Source organism: Aplidium turbinatum, chromosome 5, assembly GCF_918807975.1.
Source record: "Aplidium turbinatum chromosome 5, kaAplTurb1.1, whole genome shotgun sequence".
NCBI lineage: Eukaryota > Metazoa > Chordata > Ascidiacea > Aplousobranchia > Polyclinidae > Aplidium > Aplidium turbinatum.
The window spans coordinates 16072354-16094048 of record NC_137476.1 but is presented as its reverse complement, the minus strand read 5'-3'; the positions used below and the strand labels follow the sequence as shown (position 1 = coordinate 16094048).

Genomic DNA, 21695 nt, shown 5'->3' with positions numbered 1-21695 from the left:
CAAGGTTAGGTCGTTGCGGTTCCAAGAGATTTCTTCATTGAGCAGCTTTTTGTAATGTTGCTTCCAAGCTAACTTCTTACTCTGGTCATCAAGAGAGAGGTTACCGTCATCATCCCTTATGCATTTCTCACCCATGACATCTTCATTTTCTTTTTTCAATTGCTTAGCCAAGCGAAAGATTTGGTCACTTGAGATCTAGGTCGTTTAGTTTTTCTTTAAATGCTGATTCTTTTGCTCTATGTATGATTTGTTTGGCTATACTTTTAGCTTCAATGTAGTCTTGTTTCTTGCCTCCTTTTTTCCAAAGTTTGAAACATCGCCTTTTCTCTGCGACTGCTATGTTGACGTCGGCATTCCACCACCATGTTTGTCTGTGCCATTGCCACTTCTTGGATTGGCCACATACTCTGCTTGCGGCATTAATGGGGCCCTTCTTCAGTTAGCGCCAACTCTCCTCCATGGTTTCGGGATGAGTGTCATCAAGTTCTTCTAGGAAGGCGTGATGAAATTCCTGTTTGGCCTCTGGGTTCTTTAATTTCCAAGTTCTCAGCCTGGGCTTGAATTTGTGCCTCGTTGAGTACGGAATGACGACTGATAAGTCACATATCTGGGAGGCACATTTTTTCCCTGGGATCACTTTTCTGTCCTTCACTCGTTTCAGGTCCTTTCTCCTCACAAGAATGTAGTCCACCTGTGTTTTAGATCCACCAGACTCATAGGTTATTAGATGACTGTCCCTCTTCCTGAACCACGAATTGCAAAGTGCCAGACTGGCAGACTGTGTGCAGTGGCAAACTCAAGTATTCTTTCACCCTCTGTGTTGCGTGTGCTATAAGCAGTATCACGCCCGCCATGTGCTTCCTCATGGGTCTGCTACTATTCGGTGAGTCCGATTCGGTGAGTTCCTAACCTCTAACCCCTATTCCTAAAACGGCAATGATAATTAGGCTACGGTACCCAATAATTAAAAAAATAAAATAAAAAATTACCGAATAGGGATTGGACTCACCGAAACGGGCCATTCCGCTTCCTCATAGCCTGCCGCAGCTTTCCCTACATGTCCATTCCAGTCTTCGCATGGGATCACAAATTCTTTGTCTGGGATCTTCATGACAGCCAACCTGAGTTGGTCATAGAAGGCGTCTTTGCTGGCATCACTGAGGCCCACTTGACGTGCATAAACTGACAGGAAGTTGATAATAGAGCTACCAACCACAATCTTTAGTTGAATAATTCTGTCTGAGAAACGTTGGATGTCAAAGACCTTCTCAGTCCACTTCTCTGCGAGCAGAAAGCCCACAGCTGCTGTGCCTTGGCGGTTTCCTGACCAGAGAAGCTTGTACCTCGTGTCTTTCCCTTGTATCATGCCCACGGAACCACCTTTCCATCGAGTTTCTTGGAGGCATCAGATGTCAATTCCTCTACAGAAGACTGTCTCTACTACTTCACTGGGGGTCCACGTCTTTTAGGCGCTGACAGGTAGGCGCCGGTCAAATAGGCGCGCACACTGTGGCGTCTGGATATTTAGTTGCGGAGCACTGTGGCGCAGTGGCGTAACTACCCGTTGGATCTTGTGGATAAATCCAGGGGCGGCACGTTGCTAGAGGGCGGCAAAATGTGATAACGTTTTAAAGTTTAAACGAACAAAGACAGTCACGTTAATTTATTCTCGGAGAGACTCAGACTTAAACGACCTAAGTTAACACTGATCTAAGTGAAGCCAAAAAATTAAACAAGTTAGGCTATGCCTATAAATTAATTTGCAACTTTTTTAGATTGTGCCTCACCATGCGGTATTTGTGACGGTTTAATGATATTCATGCTGTTGAAGTAATGATAGAATGTCGGTTGTAACTTGTAAGCTGTAGCATTGCTCAGTCAATTTAGCTTTGGTACGGTAGTTAAGTTCAGATTAGTTTTAAGTTTATTTCACTTCTTCTTCTTTCGTATGAGAAGTTGGTTTTCTGGACTAGCCTACATTTCATTGGGGTCAAATGAAATGTTTATTTCACTTTCGGGAGGAGACAGGAATGGACCGTGAGGTCATCGAGTCAACTGTCACCTTTACCATCTGTCTGTAGTAGATAGAGGGGATTCCTCCATCTTCATCTGTGAAGATGGGTTAGGTTAGTGAAAGGTTTAAAGTTTCAGGTCTTAAATAGATCACTTAGCTTAACTCAGCAAATTTGCAATTATGGTTAGGTTGTTTTCAACTAATGCGCTGCAGATTCCAGAACAAGATTTAAGTTGCAATTTTTTTAAGTTAATTTTTGCCTATGACAAGAGTAAAAGAAAGTAAAGATTTTTTAGAAAGAAAAAGAAAGCTAGACAAGAGGAACTAAAAAAAAATAAAGGAGTCATTTTGAAGTTCGTAAAAATTGTCTCTGCTAAAAAGACAGAAGAGATTAGCACATTAAATCTCTACCTCAAGTTGAGACGGAAGGAGAAGTGTAGACTACCTCGAGCAAAACAATAACAAAGTGATCATTGAAAGCCTGTGAATGAAAGACTGTCAGATAAAGATAAAACAGATCAGGCCCGGATTTAGGGGGGGAAGAGGGTACAGGTGCCCCGGCCCCCCCGACTTTTGAAGGGCGCCTCTACGTGGAAAAAATGTGATTTTCTGTGTTTTTTTTTACAGCCATTGAAGTTTCTGCAAAATGCTGTGCAGGCTGGATAAATGCTGCTGTAGACGTAGAAGTGGTTTTTGCACGGGGGCCCCCCGATCTAAAAGTGCCTGGGCCCCCCATCAGCTAAATCCAGCCCTGAAACAGATGCTGTCTATTATTCTCATGACGATGTGACTACTTGGCCAGAAACATTAACTCATAATATGAGAGTTGAGATGATCAAACTAGTAGGGCCCGAAAGGTTTCAGAATAAAGAAAGGCCATTCAAGCCAGCGATTATAGAGAAATTAAAGGAGACAAAGAATCCTTCAGCTGTCTGAGTAAGAAGCGGTTTTATTTTGAACTTTCAATAAAATTAAACAAAACTGCTTTAATTCTTCTGTTGTGTGGAATTTTAATTAGCTTTTACGACGGTGTCAGGGGGAGTAGGGGCGGCGTTTCGTGCAAAAATCCAAGGGCGGCATACTGCGTTGCTACGCCACTGCTGTGGCGCCCGTTCAGTTAGGTGCTATTCCTAGTAAAGTCTGCAGATTGTATCAGCTTGGCAGGTAGGGCAATTGATGCTTTTCACACAAAATGTTATATTGAACAGGAAAATATGTTGTTTTGTTAATGCGCGTGTGGAGATAAGGTGCGAGACAACGCTCTACTACTCTAGATATCAGTACATTTCCACAGGACATTTGCTATGCATCCTGAACACAGGTTGCAGCCAGATGGAACCTTATAATCTGTTATCTTTCGCAATTACTTCTACTCGGGATGGATTGGTCGTGTGGCGAGCATAATGGTGCGACTTTGCTCGTTATTAAACCTGGTCGGGTTTTGACGGAAAACTAATTTACTCTTCACTCAAGCCTACAACCCTCTGTCTTGAATATAGGCTACGGTATATTTTTTACTGATGTTTAGTGTAGTTATTATGTGACTCACTAACAGTGAACTCAGTTATGTTTGGTAACTTGAATAATTTTATTGATATATAAAGCTTTCGTTGATGCAAACCTGGACTAACAACAAATAAATGCCGAACACGCGCATTAAAATACAATATATTTTTCTGTTCAATACAACATTTTGTGTGAAAAGCATTGCCGGTGCAGCTTCACTCCTTCACTCCACTTCACTTCACTCACGGAAGCCATGACATATTTTTTTGTTCAATACAACATTTTGTGTGAAAAACATTGCCCTACCTGCCAAGCTGATACAATCTGCAGACTTTACTAGGAATAGCACCTAAATGAATGGGCGCCACAGTGCTCCGCACCTAAATATCCAGACGCCACAGTGTGCGTGCCTATTTGACCGGCGCCTAACTGTCTTTGCCTAAAAGACTTGCTCCCTTCACTGGCTCTTCCTCTCGTTGTTCCAACATTTAATGAAGCAATTCTGAACTTTGGTTGTGGCATTTCGCTGAATGACGATCTGGACGGCCCACTTCCGCCCCTACCGTTTGCGACACCAGCAACTCGTAGGTTTCTGGTCCCGTGTTCACGTAAACTGTTTCTGCGCTTGCCATATAATTTGGAGTGTATTTTTACAGGTTGGGCATACTCCCTAGCGCCTAACTCAGTCGCTCACAGCTGACTGAGGTCACTGTTGTTGTTTGATGTGGCCGGTGGTTGTTGACACCTCATACGCCTTTTGCTTTGAAGCAGCTCTATGCGGTTTGGCACAGAGGCAAACATCATGCCTGACATCTGGCATACTATTTATGAGCGATAGTTCTTTGGGATGCTGTCTGGGTATCAGAGCGTATTCACACACCGGTGGGTTATGCATACCTTAGACTTTAAGAGGATCCCACTCCGAGCGCACGACTGCATTACTGCATCAGCTACAACTGGCAGCAAGGCCAGCTTCCCCAGGGGACAGGACAAGGACCTATGCCATGCACCTGTAATATTAGCAGCCTATGCCAGCCCGTACCCTTACGATGTCTCGAGACGACTCTTTAGGGGCCAGGTAGGGCTGGAAGTGAGAATGCATCTAAGGCTACTACTGGGTCATTCCATATCAACTCAGCCACCCATGTATATGGCACCTCTCAGATTTTGCTGAAAAGTTGTCATACTATACCTTAAGCTACCAAACGAAAGAATCCTAAGTTTTAGATCAATATCTCAAACGGTTTTCCCATGGCGGCCATTTGAATTTCCGGCGCTACCCTCGTTTTTGACTTGGGGGGAGGGTAGCGAATAGCAATTTCAGCCATTTTCAGAGCCCCATAACTTTTCTTGTAATTGTGGTAGAAGACTAAAAGTTGCTGTGCTAGTGTTATGTAAAATAATTCTGCATTATGTAAAATGCTTCGGAATGGCCCGTTTTGGCTAGTCTGATTCGGCTAGTTCCCTATTCGCCAAATTTTTTGAAAACCCAACCATAATCCTTCTGTAATGCAAAATTTTCTATTCACCTGATTTTGTATTGTTTTTAAGATATTTATGATTTTTGATTTGTCATACTTGATCCAATGTTACAGGCTACAGTACAGCACAAAATGAAAGGGAATGCATGATCCATCTTTGTGACTCACTCTTGTTACCTCATCTAAAACAGTTTATCCCAAGTCTGCACAATGTAGGGCAAAGTGGGGCGTGTTGTCACAATTTTTACAAATCAGCATAATATCTCGTTCTGTGCCAATGGTATCGAGATGCTAGATCGTGCAATTGAATTGAGGTATCATTTGACTTCTTTTAGCTAGAGCTAAAGTTTTTCTAGATTATTTCGTTTTCACATAAATGCATGTTTAATGCAAGTAAATGGGCTGTGACAACACGCCCCACCCTGGGGCGTGTTGTCACAGAGCTTGGGGCGTGTTGTCACAAAATTTCTGCACATGCATTATGATTAAAATATGACACTAAACCAATAAAAGATGGTTTTAATACAGGCTGAACGAATAAAAAAATATGCGAAATGCAAAGAAATTAATTTACAACATATTGGTAAAAAGTTTATGCCCATTGTCAAAAGCAATAAAAATGTCATCTTGAGAATTATGTGTCACTATCGAATGTATGTGTGTATCATTTATCTAATACTAATTTTTTTTCTAAAAAAGCGTTGTATTTTAACAAATACGCATATTACCTCGTTGTATAAGCAAAAATATTTTTTTATGTTTCTTAACATCAAAAATGTACACCATGGGGCGCACTGGCGCCGACTTACGGGGTTACGGGGTGGCCACGCCACCCCGTAACCGCTGTGGCGTGTGGCAGCCACCCCGTTTAGGTTACATTACTTACTGCAAATAAATGTAATTTGAACAGACGTTTAAATCTTTTTTTGATGATTGGTTTTCGCTTCAAGTCAACGTAAAGCAAGAGGTGAACCAATACAGTACTGTGAAGAAAATGATCGTTTTTGTCACAAGCATGATACTCGCGTAACATCAAGCAAGCTACGTGAAGATTACGCAACACGTGGCTACGAGTTTTTTCCTTGCTGTTGTTGCGATCGTTTTATTTGTTACTTGTCATAAGTTTAACATCTTCAAGTTTATTACATTTACATAAACATAAAACTACGCAACAAATTAAGTATCGAACGTTTTCGACATCACCAAGATGTCCTCTTCAGGAATAATATACCGTACATACAAATTAACTACATCTGAAAAAAATACAATGGTTAACTAAATCTATAAACAGAAAAAGACAAAAAACTGCACAGTACTTCTGACTAGCTCAAACTCAACGATATAGGCTCCACGAGAATCAAAGGTAACTGCATCAAAAGGTGTTAAACAGATCACATGATATGGTAGAAAGGCAAGGTGCGAAAAAACTAATTTTAAAATACAGAGAGCAAGAAAGACGAGCCGCAAGCATACAATTGTCTGTTCAAAAGTGGATTGTGACGTTTTATGTACAGGGCTAGATTTCAATTGGAGTGTAGGCTACTGTCGTAGATCTACTTCATGCTTTAATTTCTACTTTGTTATCTACTTCATGCAGTAATATTGCGTGATAAACTGTGAGGCGGGAATTTATTGGTCTGGCCATAGACTTTAGTCTGACATAGGAGTTGCTTGTTACATCATAGAAAAGTTGTCTAGTAAAAGTTTTCGCTGACATTCCAGTTTTATTCAGCTTAAAGATGCCACCGAAAATGCGTTCAAAATTGCAGCCCTCCATTGAGTCATTTTTTGTTGCGTCTAGTCAGGATTTCAGCCAGCATGAAAGTGACCAAACGCATGAACGAAACGAAAGTGTGCCACTGCCAAAAGATGTTAGCACGAGCAGGATAATCGCTGTTGAAGGGAGAAGCTATCAAAATCGTGGGAGAGCGAATTCCCGTGGCTAGAATACGTTAGATGCAAAGATAGAGCATTATGTCCGATTTGCAGCTATGTCGCAACTGCTTGATCTATTTGCAAGCAATGAAACAATTTCATTAATGCTTCCAAACGTGGTCTGCATTGTGAAAATATACTTATCGTTGCCTTCCACCACCTGCGAGGCTGAGCGATCGTTTAGTGCACTCAGGCGCATAAAAACCTACTTGCGATCTACCATGACGCAACAGCGATTGAACCACGTCCTAATTTTAAATGTTTATCAAGCTGAAGCTTCACGGTTACAACTTGACCAGTTGATTAACAGTTGGATTGACAGAGCTGTTGTTCGTAAAAATACTTTTTCCCAATGTTAAGTGTCAGAGCAGCAACGTAACAATAAAAGTCACGACATACCTCCTGTGCTTTATTTTAAAGTTGCTTTGTAAATTATTGAGCTACAAATCAGGTGTGAAAAGACAATTGCATCTACGAAACACGCTTAGTAAAAATCAAACAAAAACATGCAGTTTGTAAGTTTTTAGGTTGCCATATTGTGCTATCCGCCACCCCATGCAAAAATAAAAGTCGGCGCCTATGATGGGGCGTGTAGTCACAGCTGTGACAACACGCCCGTGGTATGAAACCACGTGGTTTCAACAACCATGTGTACATCTCTACTTGCATGTCTTATCTGTTTGGTATGATGAAAAGAGCAGGCTTAAAGCAAACGAATGGTATCTTTCCTGATCAGTTATGATCATACCTTAGTTTGCCAGACCATTTTTTAGTTTAGTTATAAAACCTGATAATCAGGGTTGATCGGTTTAAACCGCCCGGTTAAAACCGGTTAAAACCTGGTTTAAACCGGGCAGTTTTGACCACCTATTGCTGGTCAAAACCCCTTTAGTGTATGAATCAAGTTGCTTTTCAATTGAATTAAAAATATTACCCTCCATGTTATTAGTAATGATGTTCAACTATATTTTGTTTTGATCAACATAACCTAAATGCTGGATTTGGAACAAAAAATATATATTCAACTTCTCTGTTTGTTTTTGATATTTCAATCAGTTGGTTATTTTAATTATTGAGAAAATTCAAATTCTAAAAATAAGTTTCTGCTGAACCAAAAAATGCTTGGTAGAACGATGAACAATTTGCAACTGAAGTACAAGAATTTATTCCAACAATTTTTTTTTTATGAAAAACATTTGCCATCAAATTTTATCCAGTTAAAATAAAACAATGCGAATGCATATTCTAAGATGCTTTAAAAATTAAAGACAGGATAGTTTATGATTCGTTCTTTGAAGCAAAGTACACGTCAAGCCAAGAAAGGATTATCGGAAAAGGAACAAGTTGTGATGCCTTATGCCTATCTACTTTATGCAAGTTAGAACACTTCAACTGAACAATTGGAATTAACAAGTCACTCCAGTATATTCAAATGCTTCATTCACCAGTCAATTTCATCTTTTCCTTCTCCCTCACCTTCTCCCTCCTCCCTCACCTTCTACCATCTCCCTCACGTTTTCAGTGATTTTCTGGCGAACACGATCAAGCAACTCATTACGGGGTTTTGACCAGTCAGGTCAGGGTTTTGACCAGTTTTGACTGGTTTAAACCTAGTTTTGACCGGTTAAAACCAGGTTTAAACCCAGTTTTGACCACTTAGAGATCAACCCTGCCCCTGATTTTGCCCAAAATTTAATGGCACTCCTCATAATTTCTGCTGTGGTGACAAATTTATTAACCTTCACTGCTTGTACGAAAGAGAACTGAAAACTATGCCTTCCATTGAAAACTCGTAGTTATTTATGCTTGGGTTATCACATGGAAATCGTGCTGTGACAACACGCCCCACTTTGCCCTAATCTATTTTAGCAATGGTGCAGCTTCACAATATAAAAATTATAAGAACTTCACCAACCTGTGCTATCACAAACATGACTTTGGTATTTCTGCTGAATGGCACTTTTTTGCCACTTCGCATGGGAAAAGCCCATATGACGGAATTGGAGGCACTGTCAAGCGTCTTACAGCACGTGCAAGTCTTCAGGCCCCCAATGCAAACCATATTTTGACACCATTACAGATGTTTGAATGGGCAACAACAAACATCAAAAACATTCAGTTATTCTTCATTAGTGCAGACAATGTTAAAAAAAAATAAAGAAGAGTATCGTCGTTGTTGTGTGAGCCTCTGGGGCCGAAGGTCTATCATTTTACCACCCCAGATTTACGATGTTACCGTACTACACTGGAAGGCTACTAGAGAGCAGCCAGTCTTTGGTTTCATCATCCATGACACGCAGACTTTCCACTCTGTTAGGTGACTTGAAGATGGTACAGTCATTGATGATGTGGTCTGCGGTCTGTTCCTCAGCACCACATTCACAGGAGGAAGAAGAGGTCATTTCCCATTGGTGCATGGTTGAGAAGAGTATGAATAGGAGAGACGTTATGCCTCGACAAAAACTATTAGGGGAACACGTTCACACCATTGCTTTATTCCAATTTCCATCAATATAGTACGAATGAAAAGAATGTCACATAATTCAATATTCACTGACATCAGTGCAGAACAAATCTGTGATGCAAAACATTTGGATGAAGAACGCTTGCTTTCAGATCAATTAAAAATCTCAACTCTGTTCCAACCAGGAATATACATTGCTTGTATCTATGATGATGATTTGGTTCACTGGAAATATTATTGAACGTTCAGATAAACATGGTGATGGTGATGTTTTCGTAAAATTCATGAAGCGTGTAAACAACATTTTGATGTGGTTGCCAGACCAAAGACAAATGCCTTGTTGGGTGCCATTCCAACATATAATTTGTTGTGTCGGTGTACCAGAAACCTAGACACAGTGCTCGAAAATACAAACTTTACCAAAAAGATTGTGAAAATGTTCTGACACTACTTCCACAGTTTCTTAGACAATAGATGATATTCAAACTCAACTGAGCTGATTTGAGCTATGCATTTTACATAATGCAGAATTATAGTGCAAACTGAAAACAATTTAATTTTTGAACATGACTTGATCATTTTCCTACAATTTTATCTCCAAATAATAGCTTATTCATTGCAGGTGGGTACTTTTTCATGGGTGAGAAGAGGTAAAAGCATCATTTTGAACATAAATTAATAGTCAACAATGTCAGCATTTCAATGTTTATGATCACTAAGCATAGAACCTACTTATTTTCACTGTTTTCATGATAAATCATTGTTGAATTTTCTCTGACCTACATTAAGGACTTAAGATTATTTGCCAAAAATGACCAAAATGTTACATTTTAAAAACATAAAATTTATAGTGAAGGAGTTTGATACTCAAAGATTTTATTTCATGAAATGAAAGAATAAATGGATGTGTTTGTTTGGTATAAATTTCAGCATGACCATAAAATGCCCACGCGGTCATTCGGGGCTCTAAACATAGGGGTAAAAAAGGGCCATTTCTGCCTGATGGGGTTTTCAGACCCCCATAAGATCTCTGTTAATGGCACCACAACTCCCAAATTCAAGTTGGCAGAAGAAAAGTTTCCAAATATTACAAATAATTAGGTTTTAGAGAAATATTTTGATTGGTTTGGGTGGTAGAAGAATTGAAAAAATCACTTATACGGGGCAAAAAAAAACAGGATTTTGATGACCCACCTAGCACTTATGCATCAAAAGATGTTGTTTGTTACTATTGAATTGTGTGGTATAGTTGATAATGAACTAGCACAGCAACTTTTAGTCTTCTACCACAATTACAATAAAAGTTATGGGGCTCTGAAAATGGCTGAAATTGCTATTCGCTACCCCCCCCCAAGTCAAAAAACGAGGGTAGCGTCTGAAATTCAAATGGCCACCATGGGAAAACCGTTTGAGATATTGATCTAAAACTTAGGATTCTTTTGTTTGGTAGCCTAAAGCATAGTATTTATGACAACTTTTCAGCAAAATCTGAGAGGTACCATATACAAGATATTTTCATATTGGCTGTTTTAATATGGAATGACCCTACTACCATCAGGGCACTTTTGCAACAGTCTACAAGCTTAAACAAGCAAGAAAGTGAAGCAGAAATACACCCTCCCCAAAGAGGTCTTAGAGTTTTTTCATGAACTTTTAAACATGCTTCTTAAATTTCCTCAAATATTTTCTGCTGTGACTTGCACATCTGAGCACAACGACTGGTCATCAATTTTCAGCGTTTTGTAATCAAGCTGTTAAAAGCCACTAAACATGACATTGTTTTTTCTGTTGGTGAGACATCATCATTTTTTCAACCTTGATTATAATTTAATGTTGCATTATAATATATTATGACACATGGTGACATTCTGTTAATTGCCTGATTTTTTACATTGCCCAATTTTTAACTTGTTTTAAAGTTTTGAATTTATATTGGAATAGTTCAATCAGCGGCGCCACTAGAAAAAATCAAAGGGGGTCGGCAACGAGAGTGAAAACTAACAGTTATTTGTAGAAGTGGATATATCACAGTTAGATTGTTAGAATATTAGCCTAGTGTAAATTGACAACGCAGTGATCCAATTCTGTGACGTGCGAAGCGACCTTTTTCGCTCTGTCTGCATTTGCTACCCACTCTCAAAAATTTTTTTTGCACTTTCGAAAGTAGGCAGCAAATTGTTTGCTCTTCAGCCAGGCCAACATTTAAAAAAGTAGTCCACACAAGCTTAGGGCCTGCATACCGTACACGTCAAGTTTGACAAGCTTGTAAAGAATATTTAATTGCCGTCTTTTTGATACCAAAATTATAAAATTGGTTTAAGAATGTGTGAAGTTGCGACCACACAAAGATTACAAATCAGACTAGCCTAAGTCCAGGTGCAGTTTCGTTTTGTGGGTTAATAAGGTTGCATCCTAAGTAGGGATGCCCAAAGTAGAATTTCGAATCCATCCAGAATCGAATCTAAAACCGCTTTTTTATCGGGTAATTCAATTCGGAAATAATACGGCGAAAGGAAAAAATTATAAAAAAAAAGAAAAAAAAAATGTTTTGAAAAAATGTTCCGCCGTCCGCGAAATGCCTGCAAGTCACGTGCGTCGTATATGTGTTTCTGCATGTGATTAACAGAGGTCCCTTACGTGTGTGCGCGCGCGACCGCGCGTGTGTTGTTTTGAGATAACAAAGGCAGAAGAAGAAAACGATTGAACTTGAGAATAAGAACTTGTTAAAATGTGGCTTTGTAAAGCTTTTTTTTCATGCTGTTGTAAGCGTAAAGCTGAGCCGGTTTTCCGCACTACAAGTTTTACTATCCTGGAAAGTCAGCAATTTTGTTTTTGTCATATTGCGTGAATAAATGACGGTCTGTTAATATTTTGTATTGCGGTTTATGCGACTTGAGCGTGAAACAAGTTTGTTATGCATAGAACGTAGCTTCAACTGACACACGTTAAGTAGTACGTAAGTCTCAGTCTAGTTAGTCGTCCGTCTTCTTGAAGTTGCAAAACGACCCCCCTAGTTGCGCCCCTGAGTTCAATGCACTAACAATGGGCATTTTAAGCAGCTTATTAGGCTGACCATCTGATTAGTTCACCAAGGATTAGGATGCACAAAATTCATCTGTGGATCAGTAATCAGAGATTTTATTCAGCAAATTACATTTGGTGCAGAAGGAAAAAATTAATTTGTAGTTAAAGTTGTTTAACCAGTGGATGATCTACTGTTGGTGTCTGTAACGGTAAATGTTATGTTTTGGTACTAAACGTCTGTAAGTGTAGTTTTTGAATTCAGCACTCGGCTATCCAAGTGTGCACTAAATCAACTATATTTGTACTGTTGGTTACCCTTAATCTGTGGATTGTGGATTTTAAAGTGAGTCGGAATTAAGACATTATATACTTTTTATTGTTGAGAGTGTTTGTTTTAGTAAAGCTGATATGATGATATTTCAGGAAATTAGCAAGAAAGTATACTACATGGTTAGTACCTTTGATGTTGTTTGGACAAATGCCACAGATGAGATTGAAATTCGTATTGACGAAAAGGATGAAAATTCTATATTAAGGACAGGGTTCAGCATGGAACATAAAACTTATGTTGAAATTAGAGAAAGATCTGGAGTTGCTGTTGAAATGGTTCATCCATCTACAATCGTAAGTTCAGTTCACCCATTGTGAGATCTACAAGAATGTCATTATTCAAATATAATTATAAGAACCTTAATGATCCCACCAAGGGTGAAATAGATTGTTACCAATTTTTGATTGTAGTAATAATAACATAATTATCATCATTCATTTTGCTTACGGTCTACCACTATTCGGAGAATCCAATTTGCAGACGCCGATACAGAGAAATCCCAATTCGGAGGCAGCCTTTTTCAGAGATTTTTAAAATCCCACAGCGGCGCCTGTTTACTCAAAGGAATTAGCTTATAATGGAGGTTAATCAAATAAAGTCGCAGCAAAAAAAGTCTCAACTAAAGTTTCAGCAAGAAAAAACGTGTTAAACGGCGTTTCCTAATTGGGTCTGCTACTATTCAGTGAGTTCCTAACCTCTAACCCCTAACCCTAAAATGGCAATGATAAATAGGCTTCAGTACCCGATAATTAAAAAAAAAAGTTGAAAAATCACCGAATAGGGATAGGACTCACCAAATCGGACTCACCGAAACGGGCCATTTCGTTCCTGATTAACAATAAAGATTAGAGGTTAATCAAATAAATTTTCAGCAAAAAAAAAAAAGTTGTCAAACGGCATTTGATGGTCATGATTCCTCCCCTTAAAGCCTTGTTCACATTGACAGGGTTGTGCTGTGCCTTGTATTGAGCGGAGCTTTGAGCATTGTGAAAGTAGGTTTACATTGTATGTACCAGACAAGGCTCCAGGTCCTGACAAGTGGGTATTGCTAGTGGAAACCGTCACGCACTAACGTTTGACTGATATACTGAAACATGCAGTATACTACCAGTGTTTTATATAGCCTATATGCATTTCAAAATAACAAAACACATTCTTCATATCATACAGTTTTCTTGTATGTTAAATTTTGCTTTACAATTGTAGTCTCCACAGTAGGCTGGCTCAAAATCTCGAAAAATTTTTTTTTTTCTTTTACATTTTTCGTCAGTTTGTAATATTGTTCCTTTTGGTAAATGTATCTCCTATACCAAATTTCACAAAAAAATATTAACGTTTGAAATTGGTTTGAATTTTTTCAAAATATCGAATTTTTGCTAATCCCTGACTGCTCACTCGCTTATCTTCTAATGCACTCTAGCATCTTAATGAACACAATAAGAGGCAGTAACACAAATTTGTAGCAGTCAAAGTGGTTTAATCAGCAACTCCATGAACACTGACACGTGGATTACTCTCAAAATGTCGAATTCTACCTCATTTCAGACATAATTTTCCTTGTGCACTGTTCACCGTAGTAAATATCTACTGCATTCAGTTTCTTGAATCATTTGACGATGTTTATCGATTTTCACAGGCCAACAAAAATTTTTTTTATGTAAAGGCAGGACTTGTGAGAGTCATTTTAAGGTATTTCGAGGCCCCTGATTCTGAAAATGCACTAAGTTTTCTCGAATTGGCTCTAGTTTTTGAGTTAGCCAAGATTTCAGCTACCACTTTTGATAACTAATTCTCTAACTACAATAGGTGGTAGATTCTCTAACTACAGTAGGAGTAGAGATGTACCGATATATCGGTATCGGTGATATCGGCCATTTTTTGAGTATCGGTATCGGCAAAATTTGGCCGATACTGTGGCCGATACTAAACACGGAAAAAAAAGGCTTTTGCTGCGGATTTTCTAGAGAAGCAAAGATATAAATTTTTTATAGTAGTAACTAACGTCACATTGATGTAGAAAAATAACAACCTGTTTAAATTTTTGATAGTCACACTCCCATGACTTCTTGCGCGCAAGTTTTAACATTGGTTGCTTAGAGTGATTCTTTCACTTAAACAAAACATTTTGTTTCAGCGGTTTTGCGTTGTTCGATTCTTAAATTGTGTAAGGAGACTCAATTTCTCCAATATTTATCATTTGTGTTTCTTTTTTACTCTCAGCAGAGTATGAAACTTGTAAAAGTTTTTCATCCATACAACGTCATTATTGCGTTCATAAACGTAGTTGCACTGGTGAGAATTTAATATTCGAAAACGCGTTCTGCAACACTGTTTTTTGCACTCTGCAATGCCTGATGCAGATTTATCTGTAGATTTCCATCACGCATTGAAGCGGTGATCTGATAATGAAATTTTCTACGGTTCGAGAAAAAGTTTTCTCTGCCTATAAAACGTTGAATGGTAGTTTAATTAATTATTTCTGAAAGTTCCTTGGTTTCATATTATCTGAATTAAATTATTATATCTGAAATCGGCATAATAACGTGACATCATCTAAACGTAACAGAAATAGCGAAGAGCAAGTATCACTATACAAAAAAAACACAAAAATGCAACGCAAATAGGCAACATCAAAAGACATGGATGTTCTTTGACTTGTCAGCAGCAAGTGGGGATAACTGTGGCTGTGGGAGTTTGTTGCGCAGCCTACTTAGCCTACTCTGACATTGTTTAAGCTTGATGAGTTTATTACAACGAAAGGTGGAAATTAAATCACAAACTGATAGAACCAGCTTACTAAAAACAACCAAGTTACATGTTTTTTTTTAAACGTTTAGCAACGTAAAAACGATGCAAAATTATACATTTTTGCTACCTTGGTAGTCTTGGCCTGGCAAAAGCTTCTCAACCAAACGACAAGCGCCCTTAAGGGTAGAACCTTTGACATACTGATATCCAATTGAACGAACCCGAACCATCAGATGTTAGGTTGTCCGTCCAATTGTGGCTATTTCAGCATTCAGCCAGAGAGTTGATTATTACTTTAAACTTTTTTTGGTAATTACACAACAAACAAGAGCAATAGCTGTGGTGGGAAGTTGCATTTTTCCTTTGTTCCGAGAAACGCAACCTTTATGACGTCATGAACAGCGTAGCTTCTGATTGGTTGATGATTCAATGGGATATCAGTATGTTAAAGTGCCTACCGCCCTTAGGTTGCACATTACTTGTCGTATAGTTTTTGTACGACTACACAAATGACTTGGTTTACATTTTACATCTTATTATCAATTATGATTGCCTATTTGGAGAGTTTGCGCAAACTCTTTATTAATTTTTCAGAAACCCCAATTATGATATAATGTTTCTTCCCTTATACCCCAGCTCTCAATCACGGTGGCCTTTCATTACTAAAACCTACTATTATGACACAACATTGAGTTGGGATTGGATTCTTGAATCTTCAAGTACCAAGGACTTCGAAATCCGTCCATTGTCACTCATAATGACGTAATAATGCCCCTTTGGCCCCTAATGTTGCCCATTTGAAGTTCCCCTTGCTGCTCTATAAATTTCCAAATTTGGTTGGTTTTGTGGCGTATTTTGGAATTTATTTATTGTAAGCGCTAAACTTGAACACAACTAATTTTAAATTTAGGGGATTTTTTGGTTTTAGACTAATTTGTCACTGTGTCAGTTGCGGTGGTGCCACCGCTTGTGTTTTAGCACAAGATCTTGTGGTTTTACTTTTGATCTTGTGCTCTTGTGCTTTAAGTTTTACCTTATTTGCATAAAACTATTAAAAAAAGCTTTTTTTAATAGTTTTATGCAAATAAGGTAAAACTTAGCATTTGATATAATTACTTGCAAATACCAAAATTGCTTCTTTTTGTAACACTAAAGTATCGGCCAAAATATCGGTATCGGTATCGGCCTAAAAAAGTTATATCGGTATCGGTATCGGCCAAAATATTGGTATCGGTACATCTCTAAGTAGGAGGTATAGTTGTTAGCATTAAAATAAGAACGTAATCGATTGACTTCATTACTAGAATGATCTGATTTGGAGTAAATGTCTTGTGCTCGCTTAATTCAGAAGATGAGTATTGGTTGGTTTTCGCCAAACTCAAGTATCAAATTTGTTGCTATTAATTTTCATTTCGATCTTGCTTCAGTTTTCACACTGGGTCAAGATAAGGTTGCCGCCAATGTGCGGGGCCAACTGTGCCAGGAAGAGCAGGCAGCCGGGTTAACACTGGCCAATATGGAGCTTACTCTCACAGAAGGCTTTCCTCCTGGAAAGTGTAAACTCTGGAAGCATTAGCAATGCCTCTACTGCTTAAAAACTGGTATTGGAAGATGTAAGACGTGGATGTGACACTGGTGGTTTTCCTTGGGAAGTATGTTGTAAATGTGGACAGGAGCAAGCGATGCAACTTCTCCTCGAATGCCTTGTCCTGAAAGCAAGATGCTCTTCATAGAATTTAATCTAGCTAAACGGGCTTACGTGATGCTCTGGGCTACGGTCGTGTGATAGATGATGAGGAAGAAGTGGTTCATAAACTGATTGATATTTCCTAACATGATGTGATATTTTCTAACTTCAGCTTCCTCCACAGCAACTAATCAATCAATAAAACTGTGACCATAGCGCGTTTTTTCTATAAAAGCACGTTTTTTCTATAAAAGGAGCATGGCGAAACCTGATTTTTGATGTATAATTGAATAATGTTTTTATGATGTTTCTTTAAAAATTCGGTCAAGGATTGAAAATGAAACTAGATAATTTACTTTTTTCTCTCAGAAAATCACATCTGATGGTGATGAGCAAACTGAATGCGACAGGGAACTTGCTTCACTGAAAATGTTGAAGTTAGTTGGACTTGTCAACCAAGCCATGACTTGTTACTTGAATAGCTTGATCCAAACCCTTTATATGACGCCGGAATTTCGCAATGCTCTCTACAAGTAAGAAGCCAATATCATGTTCTGTGACAGGCCTCTAGTTTTTTTTTTTGGTGACCAAACATAAAGTACCAGAGCATTTTCCCGGTTGCCAAATTTTCGCTCCTGACAGCCAAACACAAAATCTTTTGTAGAGAGTTCGTTTTGTAGAACCATACACAGACAAAACAAAGTAACTTCAATAGGTTTAAAATAATGTATTACACAAAGAAATATAACATAATTGAAATAAACTCAAACGTTTTCGACACTTACTTTTGTCCTCGTCAGAAATTACAAACCTATGCATAAATTTGAAATTATAAGATAAATCTGACTATAACGGCATTCCACTTCCATGTGCCACCACATTGACATGTCTAAAGTGTCCTCTCTTGTCATAAATGACCTTTGCAACTTGCATTTTCCACTTTTACCTGGGTCTTACTTGTTTCCTACGACCATCCACTCGCAACTCCAGCACTCTTCTCAAAACATCATCTTCATCCCTCCTTAAAGCATACTCATACCACTTCACTCCATTCGCCTTCGCCAACTTATGTACAGTCTCATTCAACCCAAGCAAGGTCATATGTTCCTTGGTGTTCTTTTTGTCCATCAGCTTCACATCACACATTGCCCTCACCATTGCTCTTAGTTTTTAAAATTGCCAACACGTTTTCTCGTAAGCACCATCTCTCACTTCTGTACAGTACTGCAGATGTCACCCAACTAGTTAAATTCTTCCTCTTATTTTAACGAAAATCTACCACATAACAACTCTCGACACTCCTTGAATTTCACCCAACCAAGTCTTATTCTTGCGTCACTGCCGCTGCATAATCACCACTGGCATTCAACCAATCTCTTTGATAGCAAAAGACATTCACCTATTCCACTTTATCATTCAACTTTTCAACAGTGCTAACTAATCTTTCTTCAATTTTCTTGCATTCAAATATAAATGCCATCTTGCAAAAATTTACAAAATGCATAATTGCCTATTGCATAACCAATTGAGCTACCAGAGAATTTGGTTACTTTGTGCACAATAACGATGAAAGGTAGCATAATATATAAAAACTGGTACTGCTATTTTGCATTCATCAAATGCTGGCATTTGCACAACAATCTAACCTCTTAGTGTTATTTATTAAGTAAGAATCGATTTCGCTATAGTAATAGCATCTTCAGCTAGCACATGTAAAAAAGAAAATTTGAAAATACCTAAAACGAACAAATAAAGCAAACACCGATATTATCAACATGCATAAAATTCTATTCTAAATAGATGGTTACATAAAATTAAAATCAAAACCTGCAAGCCTAAATCTTAAACTGGTGTTCTGCCACGATTTTCAACACTATACTGGTACAAAATTCAAGAACACATGAACATTATCATCCATCAAGTAAATTACAATCGTTCAACCAGACGAATACAAAGAAAAACGCAATTTAGATTACAGTCCACTGCCATAAGTTTACATTGATATAACGCCAAAAAGAATAACTTGTGGATGGGCATGGTTGAATAATCTACACTACAGGGGTCGGAGGTTGCTGATAACATGGGAGTAACAAAGCAGACTAAGTGGTTGGTCGAATCAATTTTTGTATGTTAATGGTGGCTTTAATTTTATGTAGCCATTTATCTTCAGCGATGTCTAAATATTGTTTGCTGGGTTGTTCGGCGAAAGTAACAACAGAGCAGTCTGCCAGAGCTGGTTTCTTTTTTATTTCACTGTTGTGGAATTTTGCATAATGTTTCAATAATGCTGCTTTGTCACCGGATTTATCAGAGTGATTAAAACTGTTCCAAATAGATCTGTGTGTGCCCCAACGTGTGGAAAACTTTGTGATGGTTTGGCCTACATAGTGTTCGTGACAGATAGTGCATGTTGCAATGTAAAACTGCAATGGAAAAAAATACTTGCAAAAATTGAATTCAAAAACAAACAGTTGGAACATCTTTGAACGTTTCTAAAATATTTTTCAAACGCATCAGTGTACTGATTTTAATTCTAATGCCATTTACCAAGATTTTTATTGATATTTTTCATCAACAAGATGGGAATGCGATTGTCCAAGTGATACTTCAACAAGCATCCCTTACCAACTGCAACACTTGTTTCTTCTTCTCCAAACGTCTGATAAACAGTCAGTAGAAACAACTGGTTTGACACAAAGTTTCGGATGGGATAGTAGTGAAGGTAAGCATGCTGTAGTTTTGTTTGACACTAGTAAGTACATCATACTGTATTAATTTTCTTCATAAAAACTAACACTGACACAGTAGACACAGTGCTCTGGATGCAGCAGTTGGGAGATGTTGCCGGAATTGCTATCTCATAAGCAAGAAAAGAGAGTTTCTGTGCAGATGGCTTCATGCTAATAAAAGTTATTATTATGTATTTTGGTTTATTTGCATTGAAATTATATACTTTGTCTTTGTTCTCCTCAGGTATTCTTTTTTGCTGTGTATTCATCCGAATGCTTTTGTTAAGCAGCGCTTCTCGTTTTTTGGCTTAGTTTGGAGGTTTCACACTGTATCTTGGTTGTACAAGTTTATAATAAAGCAAAACTCCAGTATAACTCGTTGTATGAGTTTAAAAACCCAACAGTTATTAATAAGATCAATATGTGGAAGGCGACGTGATAGCAGGTCCCATAAAGAGAGGAGGATATGCAAGCAATGAAGAAGATAAAATCAGGGAAGGCTCCTCAACTGAAGTCAATGTGGAAATTATACACGCAAGTGGAAAGACAAGCTTAAAAGCAATGACAGAGATCAGTCAGCGTGACTTAGATTGAAAAGGAATGCCAAGTGAATGGAAGACGAGTGTGCTGATATCCATCTTCAATGGAAAAGGTGATGCAATGAATTACAGCTCATATAGAGGAGTCAAGTTGTGAAAACATACAATAAAGATAGTTGAAAGGGTGTTAATATCTATAGTGAACCTGAATGAGATTTAGTGTGGATTTATGCTTGGGAAGCGGACGACGAATGCCATTTCTATTTTGAGAAGGTTGCAAGAAGAATATGGAGTCAAGGAAAAGAACTTGTGTGTGTGTTTTGTGGACATGGAAAAGGTGTTTGATAGAGTTCCAAGAGTAATGAAATGGGCGATAATAAAAGAAGAAGTATCGTAGGCACATGTGCAAGCAGTCATGAGCCATGTACTTCTAGACTACCTGTACTGGACACAGGTTTTTATTGAATACGCTAGTGGCCCCATGCGACGAAAACCGTAATTACCGAACAAACAACACCGCAGTACTGTTTTAGGTGTGAGTTATGTGGAATATAGCAAAGAGTTAGCTGCAAATGTTTGTTTATTAATTCTAGTACATTAAGCAGCACAGAAAGTAGTAATGCAACGTGAATTTAAGGAGAGGTGTGACATTGATGCAACACAAACAACAAGGTAGGCTACGCGGAACAATGTCGAAGAAAGTTATCACTGAATTATTTTCATCGCATTCTTGGCTGAAACTTTGTGCTGGTATAGCTTTAATTAATTTCTCAATGTTTGAGGTACGATTCCACTGACGACGACGCCAAAATATCGGTTGTCCATTAATTATTATTATTTATTTGAGTCAGACAAAGCTGTCCATATCCGAAATAACGAGATAATACACACACTGCAAAGGTCACAGAGAGCCACTTTGGATGTCGTCAGTTTAAGAGTTCACTAAATATCTACTATTACAAATTTACATAGGCTACAATGAGCGTTGGAAGAGTTGAAAGTATTCAGAACGATAAAAACAATCAGATGACATCAGGTCTGATGTAAAGCGATTTGAGGAGTGTATGCAACGGTTGATAAACGAAAACATGTTTTTCCTCAATAAAGCATCAAACGTTGTTATATTATTCATTACTTGATATTCACGGACACTGACATAACGAGGCAAATTGTGCAATATTCTGAAAGAATCATTGTAAGCAACACGTAATCGTTTTATTCCAGAAGATCTAAACTT

General features: G+C 38.2%; 1 protein-coding gene across 1 annotated transcript in view; it reads left to right on the top strand.

The window, feature by feature from the left end:
* Positions 1 to 21695, top strand: part of LOC145771273 (ubiquitin carboxyl-terminal hydrolase 47-like) — a 247893-nt gene that overhangs the window by 6347 nt on the left and 219851 nt on the right. Inside the window, exons 2-4 of the mRNA XM_082583009.1 lie at positions 12848 to 13048; positions 17560 to 17723; positions 19770 to 19912. Coding sequence (XP_082439135.1) covers positions 12872 to 13048; positions 17560 to 17723; positions 19770 to 19912 — 484 coding nt within the window. The 5' untranslated portion in view covers positions 12848 to 12871. The remainder of the gene's footprint in view (positions 1 to 12847; positions 13049 to 17559; positions 17724 to 19769; positions 19913 to 21695) is intronic.